The 12,752-nt window shown below is 37.8% G+C and overlaps 1 protein-coding gene across 1 annotated transcript; it reads right to left on the reverse strand.

The window, feature by feature from the left end:
* Positions 1-6,921: 6,921 nt before the first annotated feature.
* LOC131329030 (aromatic aminotransferase ISS1-like) lies at positions 6,922-12,483 on the reverse strand. Its single transcript, XM_058362066.1, has 4 exons — positions 12,236-12,483; positions 11,835-11,882; positions 10,201-10,329; positions 6,922-7,347 (listed from the first exon to the last, which is right to left on the reverse strand). The coding sequence occupies exons 1-4, from the start codon at positions 12,461-12,463 to the stop codon at positions 7,177-7,179; spliced, it is 576 nt and encodes a 191-aa protein (XP_058218049.1). The 5' UTR covers positions 12,464-12,483; the 3' UTR covers positions 6,922-7,176.
* Positions 12,484-12,752: the final 269 nt, after the last annotated feature.

Here is a 12,752-nt window from a genome sequence, read left to right on the forward strand (position 1 = left end):
ATTCTCGGGGTCTCATAAATGGAGATGCGAGATCATGAACATCAAGACAAACAATCCATCGATCTTATGACACCCATGAAGACTAGTAGGTAAACTCAACAGAGGCAAAACTGTAATAACAATGCATCAAAAAAATTGCTGACATGCATATTATCATCTCTACTTCAGCAATCAAAAGCAACATGAGCCCGGGATCGATTAAACCTCAAGTTGATCATGAAGAGACGGTTTTGCACCTCATCTGCGATTCTGCATCGATCTTCAGGGCCTCGTTAATTTGCACCCCTCTGAATAATATTTGATATACACAGATTTTAAAAAATGCTAATTAAGCTCAACCAATATATATAACTATATAAGCAGACGGAATCAAAATAGCTACATCCAAAAGATTTTGGAAGAGGACATAGATATCTAGCTACTAGGAAGAATCCATGTCGTTAAACTGATTTTGGAAGAGAACATAGACATCAACCAAAGCTAGATCAAGAAAGAGCCAAGAGGAAAACAGAGCTCACCGTCGCAGAGCGAAAAAACTCAGCAGAAAACAACAAAAGCACACCCACATGCATAGCCTAGCTCGGACACAATCAGAGCACTCGAAATGGAAACGAAAGATTAAAACTCTAGAGACAGCTGGGAGGCTTCATCCTCCATCAGCGAATAAACTTTCGGTGAAAGTACACGGAGACCTAGTGACGGATCCAGAAATATAGTCTAGTGGGGTATCTGTTAATCATAATGGCGAAAGTTCATTTTTTTAGTCAATCACAGTAAGATCGTGCAAAATTAAGACATGCATTACTAACTACAAAAGTTTATATCGTGTACTTTAAGTTAAATTAGGTAAAAATAAACACAAAAATCTCTGACAAAAATTTAAAATATGTTTTAAATGAACATCGACAAGTTTTAGAATGAACGAGTTAGTTTTGTTAATGACTTTATTTTAAAATATTTTTTCTAAATGGTTAAAAATAAAGAGAATCAAGAAAGAATAGTCTCAAATAGACAAATAACACGTAAAACAACAAATATAAATGCACCATATGATGAAATTTAGACATAAAATTAATTCTATATGTGTATTTTTGAGATATATACAAGTGTATATGTTTATACATTAGTACACTTTCAGAATTATGCTAATTTATACAAAATGTAAAAATATATATATTTTAATTTCTGTCCTTGCGGAGACCTCCTCAGCTATCACTTTTTTCCACGGAGATCTCATAATATTTAAAATCATTCATACAAACCCCCTCAACTATAACTATTAACTAATTTGTACCATTCTGAAAAGACCGTTAAGATGAAGGGGTCAGCATAAATAATTTTTGCAGATGAAGGTGTCAGTATGGGCAATTTTTTAGAGATAAAATAGTCATTTCTCCTCATTTCATTGATAGAATTACCTAATTTTTCATTCATATAGTTGAGGAGCCTGTATGGACAGTTTTAAACGTTAGGGGGTCTATGTGGAAAAAAGACATAATTGGGTCATGTACCTTCACCTTTCAAGAATTCAATGGGAAAACTAGTGGATATCAATACTTCTGTTCCTTAGAAAAATCACTAGTATTTGATATCAATTTTTACCTTCTCTTATATTACACGAATAGCTTCTTCTCAAATCTACTAAGGTCACATTCCGATAAATTAAAATAAGTAATTATTTTTGAATTAAAGGTGATATATTGCGAGAGAATGATATGTCTCGTAAGCAGAAAATAAGCACTTAAAAAATAAGAACCTTAAAAGATCGAACGGGGTTCAAATTAATCAATCACTCTAACCATAGGTTGATCATCTTTCAAAACAACGAAACAAAAATTTTCTTTTGCTCACTAATCACTAATTAAGCACCACCATGCATCTTTGTATTGATTTTTGAAAGTTTAGAGAACCCATCGCTCAAATTCCACCAAACACTCATCTCAGATTCCCATTCATTATTTGGCAATAAACAAGCAATACTTCCCAAAAATGGTGAAAGATATAGGGCATTTGCTGACCTTTTCACATCTATATATTACTCTCAGTAGTCCATATTCCTTCTTCATCCTTGCATCACAACCTGGCATACATATCCATATATATATAAGCCCCAACCCACTCACAGTCACACTACCCACAAACTCTCTCTCTCTCTCTCTCTCTCTCTCTCTCTCTCTCTCTCCAAATTGCCACAACTCCAAACACTTCCTCCAAGTACGACCATCACAAGCCCCTCAGTCGCCGGCGGACGTCCAAAAACGCATTACAATTCAATTTTGGCAGGTTGGACCTCTCTCTCTCTCTCTCTCTCCCTAGCTCTCTCTCTCTCTCTCTCTCTCTCTCTCTCTATCTCACACTCTCACCCTTTACACCCATGAGTATGTACGTAAGTAGAAATATTTGTTGATAAGGATCAAAATTCAAGAGAAATTTTTTTAAAGTGAGAAAGATTTCTATCAAATACTCTTTTCAAGTGAAATTTACTCCATAAGTCGATGTGCAGGCAGGCTTCTACTAGTATTAATGTTTCCTTTTTCATGGTCTCTTCCGGTAAATCAGGCTAGTTACACTTTGCTTTTGTTCAGGGTAAACTCAAGTTGCGATAGTTCCCTAATTTATTTTGTCGCTTTAATTCCTAGTAATTATTCATTTCTGACCTTAGCCCTAGCTAAAGACAATCTCCATCCAACACCCTCTGTCAACACCCCCCCCCCCCCCCGCCCCGGAATCTCTCACACTAACTCACCGGTTTTTCCCTCTCTATTTTAGAGTACGAGTTTGACCATTTAAATATGAAATATGCCAAAAAAAATAAAAGAATCATCTAAATTCGCTTTTCAACTTAATCAGGGCGATCTTGACATTTCGAGGGCCTAAGACAAGTTTCGAAATGGGATCCTAATTTTTCTTTTAGGTTTATGTGCTTTGTACTAATTTTCTTTTCTAGACATATATTGTTGGCTACTAAAAAAACTTGGGGTCCGGTTTTACTTGTCGCACTTCTTTGGGTCTAATAAGGGAGCCACTTGGCCTGCATGTGGAGACGTATGAATTTGGAAAGAAGGCGGATATTGCTAGCAGAAAAAGTAACAGAAGTATTTAAAATAGAGAAAAAAATACTAGTGATGAACTCACTTTATGATGCAGATAAAAAAAAAACCTCACTTGTTGATAAAAATGTTATTATAATCCTTTAGAATAGAGTATTAGGCCTCGTTCCGCTAACGCTAAGGAAAATAAGTAGTAGTGGAGTATTTATTTTTGAATTAAAAGTGATGTATTCTGAGAGAATGATTTATCTCATAAAACAAAAAATAAATACTTAAAAAACAAAAATCTTTGCAGAACGAGGCCTTAGAGGAATCGAAGTTGGAGATCTCTCTAGTTGTTTTGTTGAGACATGAGAATCCAGGGCCCATCCTTGCATGTTAGTGATTTGTTACTTTTGGATTGGAGATGACCAACTATTCAGGTCGTCATATTTGGTAATCAAAGCATTGACATTAACTCATGCTACATGAGGCTGGTCGATGTGTGGTTTTTTGGGGTTATAAAAGAGTTGGACATGATCTTAAACTGGGGAGATTTTGTGACATCCTCATTTTTATAATATACACTCTCTTTGATGTAGGACGAGCCCTCATATTTTGGGGGCCAAAGGCACAACTCGAGGTGGGGGCCCTAGAAGTACGTAGTTAGTAGTTGCAGACTTACTCTAAGGCTCTTGTAGCTCCAAGGGTGATCTCGAGTCGAGTATTCCATGTGAACTGTTTCTTGATGACTTCATTTGAGTGCAAGGAATCATGGAGTGCCCCCTTACTAGAATATTGATAGGGCACAAGCCGATGCTTGTCCTCTGCACAAAATCCTCTAAGCTCAACAATGTTAGGATGATGAATTTTAGCCATACTTCTCACGATCTCAACAAATTCATAATCTTGTAGATAGAAAGCCTTTCTGTTCAACTTCTTAACAGCGAGTAGCTACAGAATTTACGAAAACATTATCAGCTTCCATGATGGCACTGTTGATAACAATCATCATTTTGTTGTCAATAGTAATCTTAGCTTTATCACTTTGGATATTTGTGACAAACCAATGAGAATTTTGTTTTGCTCGGCGAAACAAATTATTAATCTTTGAAAGTAATTTACCTAAAATATTAGAAAATAAATATAATAGTTTGTCTCATTATATTCACTCATGTTGTTCCGTGCATGTGATTTTTTTGTGCCCGTGCTTTTTTCGTGCTGTTGCCGTGCCCGTGCCACGTTTTCCAATAAAACACACCAACCATACCTACCTAGAGTGATTGGTGACACACTTTCTAATTTTCTTTTTGTGTCATGGACGCCAAAACAAGCCACACAGCCATTTGTTTCTTGATGACTCCATCTGAGTGCAAGACATCAAGGAGTGTCTCCTTACTAGAATATTAATAGGCCACAAGCCGATGATTGTCCTCCGCACAAAATTTCTTAAGCTCAACAATGTTAGGATGATAAATTTTAGCCATGCTTCTCACGATCTCAACAAATTCATGATCTTGTAGACAGAAAGCCTTTTTGTTCAACTTCTTAACAACGAGTAGCTACAGAATCTATGATAACATTACCAGCTTCTATGATGGCACTGTTGATAACAATCATTTTTTTTGTCAGTATTAATTTTAAGCTTTATCACTTTGGATATTTGTGACAAACTAAAGAGATTTTTGTTCTGCTCGACAAAACAAATTATTAATCATTGAAAGTAATTTACCCAAAATATTAGAAAATAAATATAACAATTTGTCCAATTATATTCACTCATGTCATTTTGTGCCTGTGATGTTTTTGTGCCCGTGCTTTTTTCGTGCTGTTGCCGTGCTCATGCCACGTTTTCCAATAAAACACACCAACTATACCCACCTAGAGTGATTGGCAACACGCTTTCTAATTTTTCTTTTGTGTCATGAACGCCAAAACAAGCCACACAACCACTTGTTTCTTGATGACTCCATTTGAGTGCCAGACATCAAGGAGTGTCTCCTTACTAGAATATTGATAGGCCATAAGCCGATGATTGTCCTTTCGCACAAAATTCCCTAAGCTCAACAATGTTAGAATGATGAATTTCAAACATGCTTCTCATGATCTCAACAAATTCATGATCTTATAGACAGAAAGCCTTTCTGTTCAACTTCTTAACAACGAGTAGCTACAGATCTACGATAACATTATCGGCTTTCATGATGGCATTGTTGATAACGATCATCATTTTTTTGTCAGTAATAATCTTAAGCTTTATCACTTTGGATATTTGTGACAAACCAATATAAAGTTCTACCCATCCGTCCCTTTTTAAATGTTCCGCTTCGTAACTCCATTTTATTAATAAAACGTCATCATTACATCTTTTACATCAACTTTTATCTTCAATTTTTTTATTTACCTTCTATGGAGATATCATCATTACACTTTTATTCACTAACTTTTCAAAATTGAATTTACTTTTAGGGGCAAAATGAAAAATGTAACAACTTTTACTCACTAACTTTACAAAATGGACACTTATTAAGGGAAAGCCCAAAATGAAATACTGCACTTTAAAAAGGGGATGGAGGGAGTACTACTTATTACATACAAATACAAAATACGAGATTGTTAAGATTTTGGGGGGAAGCGATTTTGAGAAGGTGTTATTCGGTGGTTTGGGGAAATTGATTTTGGAAATTTAGTGGGTTAGGCACTTGGGCTTATGAGATAGTAGGTTAGGCTAACTCATTACCTCTAATTAGGGATTTTTTTCCATTCTATTGGACTTTAAAAGAGTTATACTCAAACTCAAACAGTGAAAATATTCAAACCCCTACCTAAGACTGCACTTCCCATGTTTCCATCTCCATCACCATTCTCCCCTGGGGCTTATTAATTAGGTTAAGGAAAAAATGAAGCGACCCCATGAAAGAAAAGATTCAAGGATACATCGAGTCTCTTGGATTTCACGTCATAGCATCTATACCCGAACTGAGCATATCCAAGAAAGACCGAAGTGGTTGCCTTGGGGACAATTTTTCTCTTAATTGCGTAGGAATATGACCCTGAAAATTGAAATTTTTTGGGATGCCCAAGGCCCAAGCCTTGGTTGGGCCGACTCTGTATCATAATGTGAATAACATGCTTAAATGCCAAAACTTGTTGATTACTAACTAGAGTGAATGAAATACAATTTTGAAACAAATTAATTATCAATGTGAACACCTTAAGTACCGTCTGACCTCACTAGAGATACTAGATCGTTTTGGCTAGATTCCCGTAAAAGTGTACACGATAATGTTTCATGCATTTTGACGTAAAACTAGGGGCGTCAATAAAATGAACTAAGAGAGAACAATGGATTGGTTTCCTCCCCTTTTAGCCAACAGATCGGCGCATGCATTAGGACTGGATCCGGTCAATTTGGCTTCGGACCAATTTGGTTCATTTAGTGTATCCGAGCCGTTAAAAGTATTTTGGATAGCTCAGATTTAAAGGGGGTGTTTTTGTTTCTTTGTTTTAAAAAAAAAACCACTCTTTTAAATTCGAGTCGTCCAAATCACTTTTCAACGGCTCAGATGCACTAAATGGACCAAATTGGTCCAAGGCAAATTGAGGGGACCTGGTATTCATTGAGCCCGTCAAATTCAAAAAATTACTTATAAAAGCACAACACACAAAAAGTACACGAAAAGTGATCTTTAAATTTTTGTAATAATGCATCATTTTTGAAATTCTATCGTATGACAACTTTGTGTAATGACTAAAGTTGCTTTGTGCCAAGAGTGGTTTGCTTTGGTAATTGTACCAAGAGTGGTTGTTAAGTTATATGAGAAAACATTTATGTTGTATTGACTCCCATGAAATATGCAATGGTTGGAGACCTAAGCACGAGACGTTGATGTTTCTCTGCAAACTTATGATCCATGTCCGCTTATTGAATCTCATGTGTTTATAATATTGTCAATGGAAGTCCAATGTTCTTCTTACATTCAGAGATTTTACTTCCATTTTAAAACACCCCCAGTCTCTTAGCAATCTAAAGACATGAGAACTCCAAGAAATTCTAAACTCATGAGCTGGTAAAGTGAGATAGGGAGAGGGGAGTAGAGGACGGACAGGGTGCTGAACAAACAGCATGACAATAAGTAATATCAGCTCATTTCATCAAAACTGCATCAGGGAAAAGTGTCGTGGGATCACTGGAACCCACCAGTATATTATTGATGCTTGTCATCTTGAAGGACATATATGCATTGAAGAAGTACGGTGCAAGCAGTACAACAGAGTCTGCAACGTCGCATAGTGAAAGCACAAGATTTAGAAATCCCTGTCAATTGAAAATCCAATCAAAACCTGCACGAAGTGGGGAACAGTCGCAGAGAGAGCAGCGAAGAAAAATAAAGATCGCATGATTTATAGATACATAGATCGGATTCCTTCGTCATAACCTTTATTACATCATTATCAGGAGCGCTTAAAGGGATTGGAAATAAAGACAAATTCCATGCGATGAAAGTTAAGAACATCTCGTCACTTTTCATTTAGATACATACAGAGTCCTAGTGAATGCTCACTAACACGTACCACGAAATTGCTTCTCATAATTGTGGTTTATCAAGCCATGCATACCAGTGCAAATTGCAGACTAGGCAATGTTTAATATGCTCATTCGATAATCATATGGAATTGGAGATTAACGAGCACTAGGAGAAAAAGAAAAGATGAACACATATTGGTGAAATACAGGTAGAGAATACTTGGGGATACAAGTGAGGGGAAGTCCCTAGCTAATTGACAGGTAAGTATTCAACTAGAAGTCCATCACCCCAGTTATGGTGAGCTCAGCCCCATGATGGATGGAAATCTACCTGGTTAATTTTGAATGCCTTCTTCACTCAAATTCATATTCAGATACACAGAAATTCTTAAATTATTAGGATATACATTAGAAATGCCACACAACTTTACCTTTTCTACTCTTCGTACGAACATTACTTTCTTCCAATCCCATTCCAAGTTTGAATATCAGCTATGTGAGTTAACAGATACCATCCCGTCGGATCCTCTCCTGATAGGATCTGGTTTTGGGGCCAAACGGCAATGGGGAGCGCGGCGAGCTGGTGGATTGGGCTTTGGGCGGTGGAATCCCGCCGACGGGTATCTCTTGGGCCGGTCGGTCTCGAGCTTAACGGCCTAGGTGTTCTTTCGTTGCTGACGATTGCGGCTGCTTCTCATCGTGCCTCAGATCTTCTCTTCTGCCCTTTGCCTTGGTATGATCAGATGGTTAGGAGCGTGCGTGCGAACCTGGTTGGGTTTGTCCCAGCCGGCGATGGTGGCAGCAGATGGCGGCGGGTGGAGGTAGGAGGTTTTGGGTGGCTGTGTTGCTTTTTAGATCTGCGGCGGCGGTTGGGTGTTGGGTGTGTTTTCTGTTGGCAGGCACGGCGGCGGAGGCGATGGGAGATGATGGGTCTGTCGGTTAGGGTTTGGTTTTGGGTATGGGTTGGGTTTTAGGTGTTGGGTTTGGCCCTTTTTGGTGTTTTGGGTTTTGTTTGGGGTGGTTTGGTTTAGTTCCTTACCAACCATTTGGCTTTTTTTAGGGTTTTTCCTCCTAGTTTGGGCTCAGCCTGTTGGGCCTAAATCAGTTTCCTCTGTGTGGTTAAGAGAAGAGAGTCTTGGGTGGTCAGACCGGTGTACCCAAGCCCCTATTATCTCTGTACTTCGTATTTTGAGTTAATAAAAGTTATTTTTGCTGATAAAAAAAAGAAGAAATGCTCTAGCTAGACTTTTCTACCAGTTGTTGCTAAGTTCAAATGTCTGACGCCAATCATATGCAACTTGCCACAATTTCATAAATCTGATGCAAAGGGAACTCAGCTTTCCTATTTGACAACTGCGCAGGATGATTGATTTTATCTCATGATATTAAAGTTCAATAACAGATCCAAAATAACCTCGAGCTATTGGAAAAAGTGCCACATATTATAATTCAGGAATTCCTAATGTAACAACAATGTTCTACCCCAATGATCAATGCAATCTATCACAGAAACAGAAGTGCAGATTTAATCATCTGCAAAAACCAATTATGGGGTACTTATCCAAGAACCATCCAAAAAGTAATTATAGACCAACACAAAATTCTGAATATATTCATACGTCATTGTCAAGGACTGAGAGGAAGTAGCACCTCATACCTGGTTTGAACCAGCTGTAAGACAGAGGATTTTGATAGCTTATATGGTGTGCAAGTTTAATGGTACCAGTAGTGCGCATGAAGAAAGAGTAATGATCCAAGACCATGAGATACCAAAGAGTGATCATTTTATGTATTTAGGCTCAATTATTAGTAGAGATAGAGAGATTGCTGATGATGTGACCCGTAAGATTCAAGTGGGGTGGCTCAAGTGGAGAAGCGCTACTGGTGTACTATGTGACAAGAGGGTACCCACAAAATTGAAGGGAAAATTTTATGGAACTGCCATAAGACCAGTGATACTTTATGGGACAGATTATTGGCTTATTAAGAAATAATATGTGAGCAAGATGAGTGAAGCAGAAATGAGAATGTTGAGGTGGATGTGTGGTAAGACTAGATGAGACAAGATTAGAAATGAAATAGTTCGTGAGATGGTAGGTGTAGCACCTATAGAGGAGAAGTTGAGAAAAAATAAGCTAAGGTGGTTTGGGCATATCTATCGTTGACCAGAAGATGCAGTAGTTAAGATAGCGGATAGGATAGCTCTAGGTAGCAATGTTACTGGGAGGGGTAGACCTAAATTGACATTAAATGCTGTAGTGCACAAAGATATGAGTATAATGGGTCTGTGTGAACAAATGGTCCTTGACAAAGCTCAATGGAGGAAACGGATTCATGTAGCCGACCCCAAGTGATTGGGACGTAAGGCTCGGTTTGGTTTGGTTATTCTCCGGGCGCAGCTGTGAATTGAAAACTTATAAGGAAAAAGAACAAGAAGAAGTAAATTAATTGGAACAGATTACACATCTTGAATAGAACCCTATCAGATGTATCCCCAACACATTGGTTGGTGATCAATATCCCTACTCCACCAAAGAGATCAAATGCCAAAGCAGGGGAAATGGAACTCTGCAAATTCTGGTTTCTCTGTGATCGGCCAAGGAAATTCTACACTAAAACTACATGTTGCCTTTGAAAGATTACCTTATGTAGTAAAGCCTCTCTGAGTTCAGGAAGACCTTCATGAGTTCCACATCGACTAGTTGAAATTTCCAATGCTATGTGTTTGACCATATCAAGAGCTTGCTCAGGTGGTTGCCAATAAATTGCCCCCTAAGTCACAATGTCACTAATAGATGAAATACACCCTCATTACTGGCAGATAACCGTTGTCAATAGAAAACACGAATTCAATGGTTCGAAAAATATTTGGAGAACTTATTACCATGTCTGTAAGCAAAGAATCATTATATGACTTGGATTATACATTATAATGTTCTAGCATAGGATGTGAAGTTATTTAAGTTCTACTTTAAAATCTCTGCAACATGTTTGAATGTCAAGTAGAGTGTAAAACATCCAAGCATGGAGAGTGATTTCGGTTCTATTGAGGCAAAAAATACTTGGCTACACAAAATTCCATTGGTTTCAAATTCCAACGGTTAAGCCCCCATACTGAATGAAGGAAGTATGTGCATCGGTGCATGCATTCAAATTAGTAGGTTAATGGATTGTCTATTTGAAAAATTCGGCTTTTCTCAGAACATCACAAAGCATTCGCATCCCGAATAAGACATTTAAAAGATGCCACTGTTCTTTTCTGCTATTTGTTTTGCCAGTTCTGTGGATGAATTACAAAGCTCTCATTTTGGTAGTTGGTCTGACTGTCCCATAATCCAGTGTTGAATTCGTATTGCTGACTGAATAAGTCTTATTGACCTTACATTTCAATTTTCTAGGCACCATACAATCCTTATATCATTAATCCCCCAAATTCTTTCAGAAAACCGCGTATCATTCATTTAGGAGTATTTCAGTAAGCATCCTTCTTGGACAATATTCATTGTAAGTAATAGTCCAATGTTCCAATTGTTTCTATTCAAAACCATAGTTCAGCAACTCAACATAAGTTTTATTTGCCCCTCCATTTAACCTTTTGTAGAGTTATGAATCTCACCAAAGCGAGGCATGAAGTGCTACTTAAATGTCCTAATGGAACTTATCTTTCATGCAATGCGTATGCTTATGTGTGCATTGATTCATTGAAAAAGAAAGAAAGAAAAAATAAATTAACCAAATGCATCCTATCCCAATTCCTAGCTCACCTTATCTCAGACCTAGAAAACCCTCTCTCAACCTGGCCTGTGTAGAATAAAAAACCTATCCTTATAATCCAACTCATCGATGTCTAAATCTTTTACTCTTGAGAGAATATGTTTTGACATTTTTTTTAACCAAGAAATGGAGTTTTTACAAGTATAACAAGAGTAGCAAGAAATTCATGGAAAACATAACGAAATTAAAGAAACTAAACCGAGCTTTTAAGTCTCGATCAATTGGGATTAGCTACATGAATCTGGTTTTTTCCATTGTGCTCTGTCAAGAGCATTGTGTTTCATGAAAGACACGTCCGGAAAAACCTTAAACAATTTCTCTTGTCTTTTGTTAGTGCTTTTCTGCAAAGTTTTTGTTTCTAAGTCTACCTCACAAAGTCTTTAACACACATCCATGTCAACGTTTCCAGTGCAGCCACTCGCTTCTTGTTTTCTTAGATGAAACCAATAAAAAAAGTTTTCTTTTTTGCTGACCAAAAAGTAAAGTAAAGAAGGAAATGTGACCTGGCCCAGAGGCACTGCATCCTTAGCACTCTTACTCAACTCTGCTAACTGCAGAATCACCCAAAAATATTCAAATCAAATCACGTAAACATCCACGAATGAAGAACAAAACCAACAAATTTAAGCATCTATTTTTCCAACAAGAAATACAAAAAACTCTAGAAGGGATAACTTAGCATGAATCAGTAGCGGAGGCACCTAGAAGCTTAGGTTGGGAGCTATTATAAATCATATATAAAAATCTTCGAATATTTAACAGCCCTATAAGCTCTCATTCTCGTTAAGAGCGAGCTCCGGTCTTGAGAGTGCATCCATCTTGGAAGTATCCTGCTACTAAGAGATAACTGCACATAAAACATTGAAGCGAAAAACCCAAATCCTATATCCCGAAAATCGGATACCTTAACCATGACTGGAACATCGGTGGCTAGTACCCTAGCTGCGAGCCTTCCATACGAACCCGTGAGACTTTTCCTTTCCTTCGTTACTCCACAAAGTAAAAAATCATGTGCGACGCATCCCACGAGTGTTTTCCCCATGATTTCTGCACTGAAATTGCGATCCAAACGGACGCAATGGTCGTACCAGTCGACTACAGTGAAAATCGGCTGCCTGCGCCCTACGACCATGCCGTGGAAGCGATGCACTGGATCGTAACATCCGAAGACGTGCGGGTCCATGATTTTGCCGATATTTTTTTTTTTGGGATTTGAAAACGCTGCAGTGCGCTGTGTAGTGCAGTTCAAAAGTGTTTTAACTATTCAAATTAAACACACTCTTTCCTAAAAAATTTATTTTTAATCTGAACCGTTAGTTGATGAAATCGACGATTGTGGACTGTCCTACAGGCGCACTACACAAGGTGCATTACAGCACCCCTGGATCCGTTTTTTTCACAGAGGACAATGCAAATTTTTT

The sequence above is a fragment of the Rhododendron vialii genome, chromosome 6a (genome assembly GCF_030253575.1).
Source record: "Rhododendron vialii isolate Sample 1 chromosome 6a, ASM3025357v1".
In the NCBI taxonomy this organism is placed as follows: domain Eukaryota; kingdom Viridiplantae; phylum Streptophyta; class Magnoliopsida; order Ericales; family Ericaceae; genus Rhododendron; species Rhododendron vialii.

Bases quoted from the DNA above. Each gene is read 5' to 3' on its own strand.
- LOC131329030 (XM_058362066.1), bottom strand. From the start codon at position 12,463: ATGGTCGTAGGGCGCAGGCAGCCGATTTTCACTGTAGTCGACTGGTAC. The intron at 11,883-12,235 runs GTATCCGATTTT...GTGATTCTGCAG, and splicing joins ATGTTCCAGTCATGGTTAAG to TTAGCAGAGTTGAGTAAGAG. The intron at 10,330-11,834 runs GTCACATTTCCT...ATTGTGACTTAG, and splicing joins ATGCAGTGCCTCTGGGCCAG to GGGGCAATTTATTGGCAACC.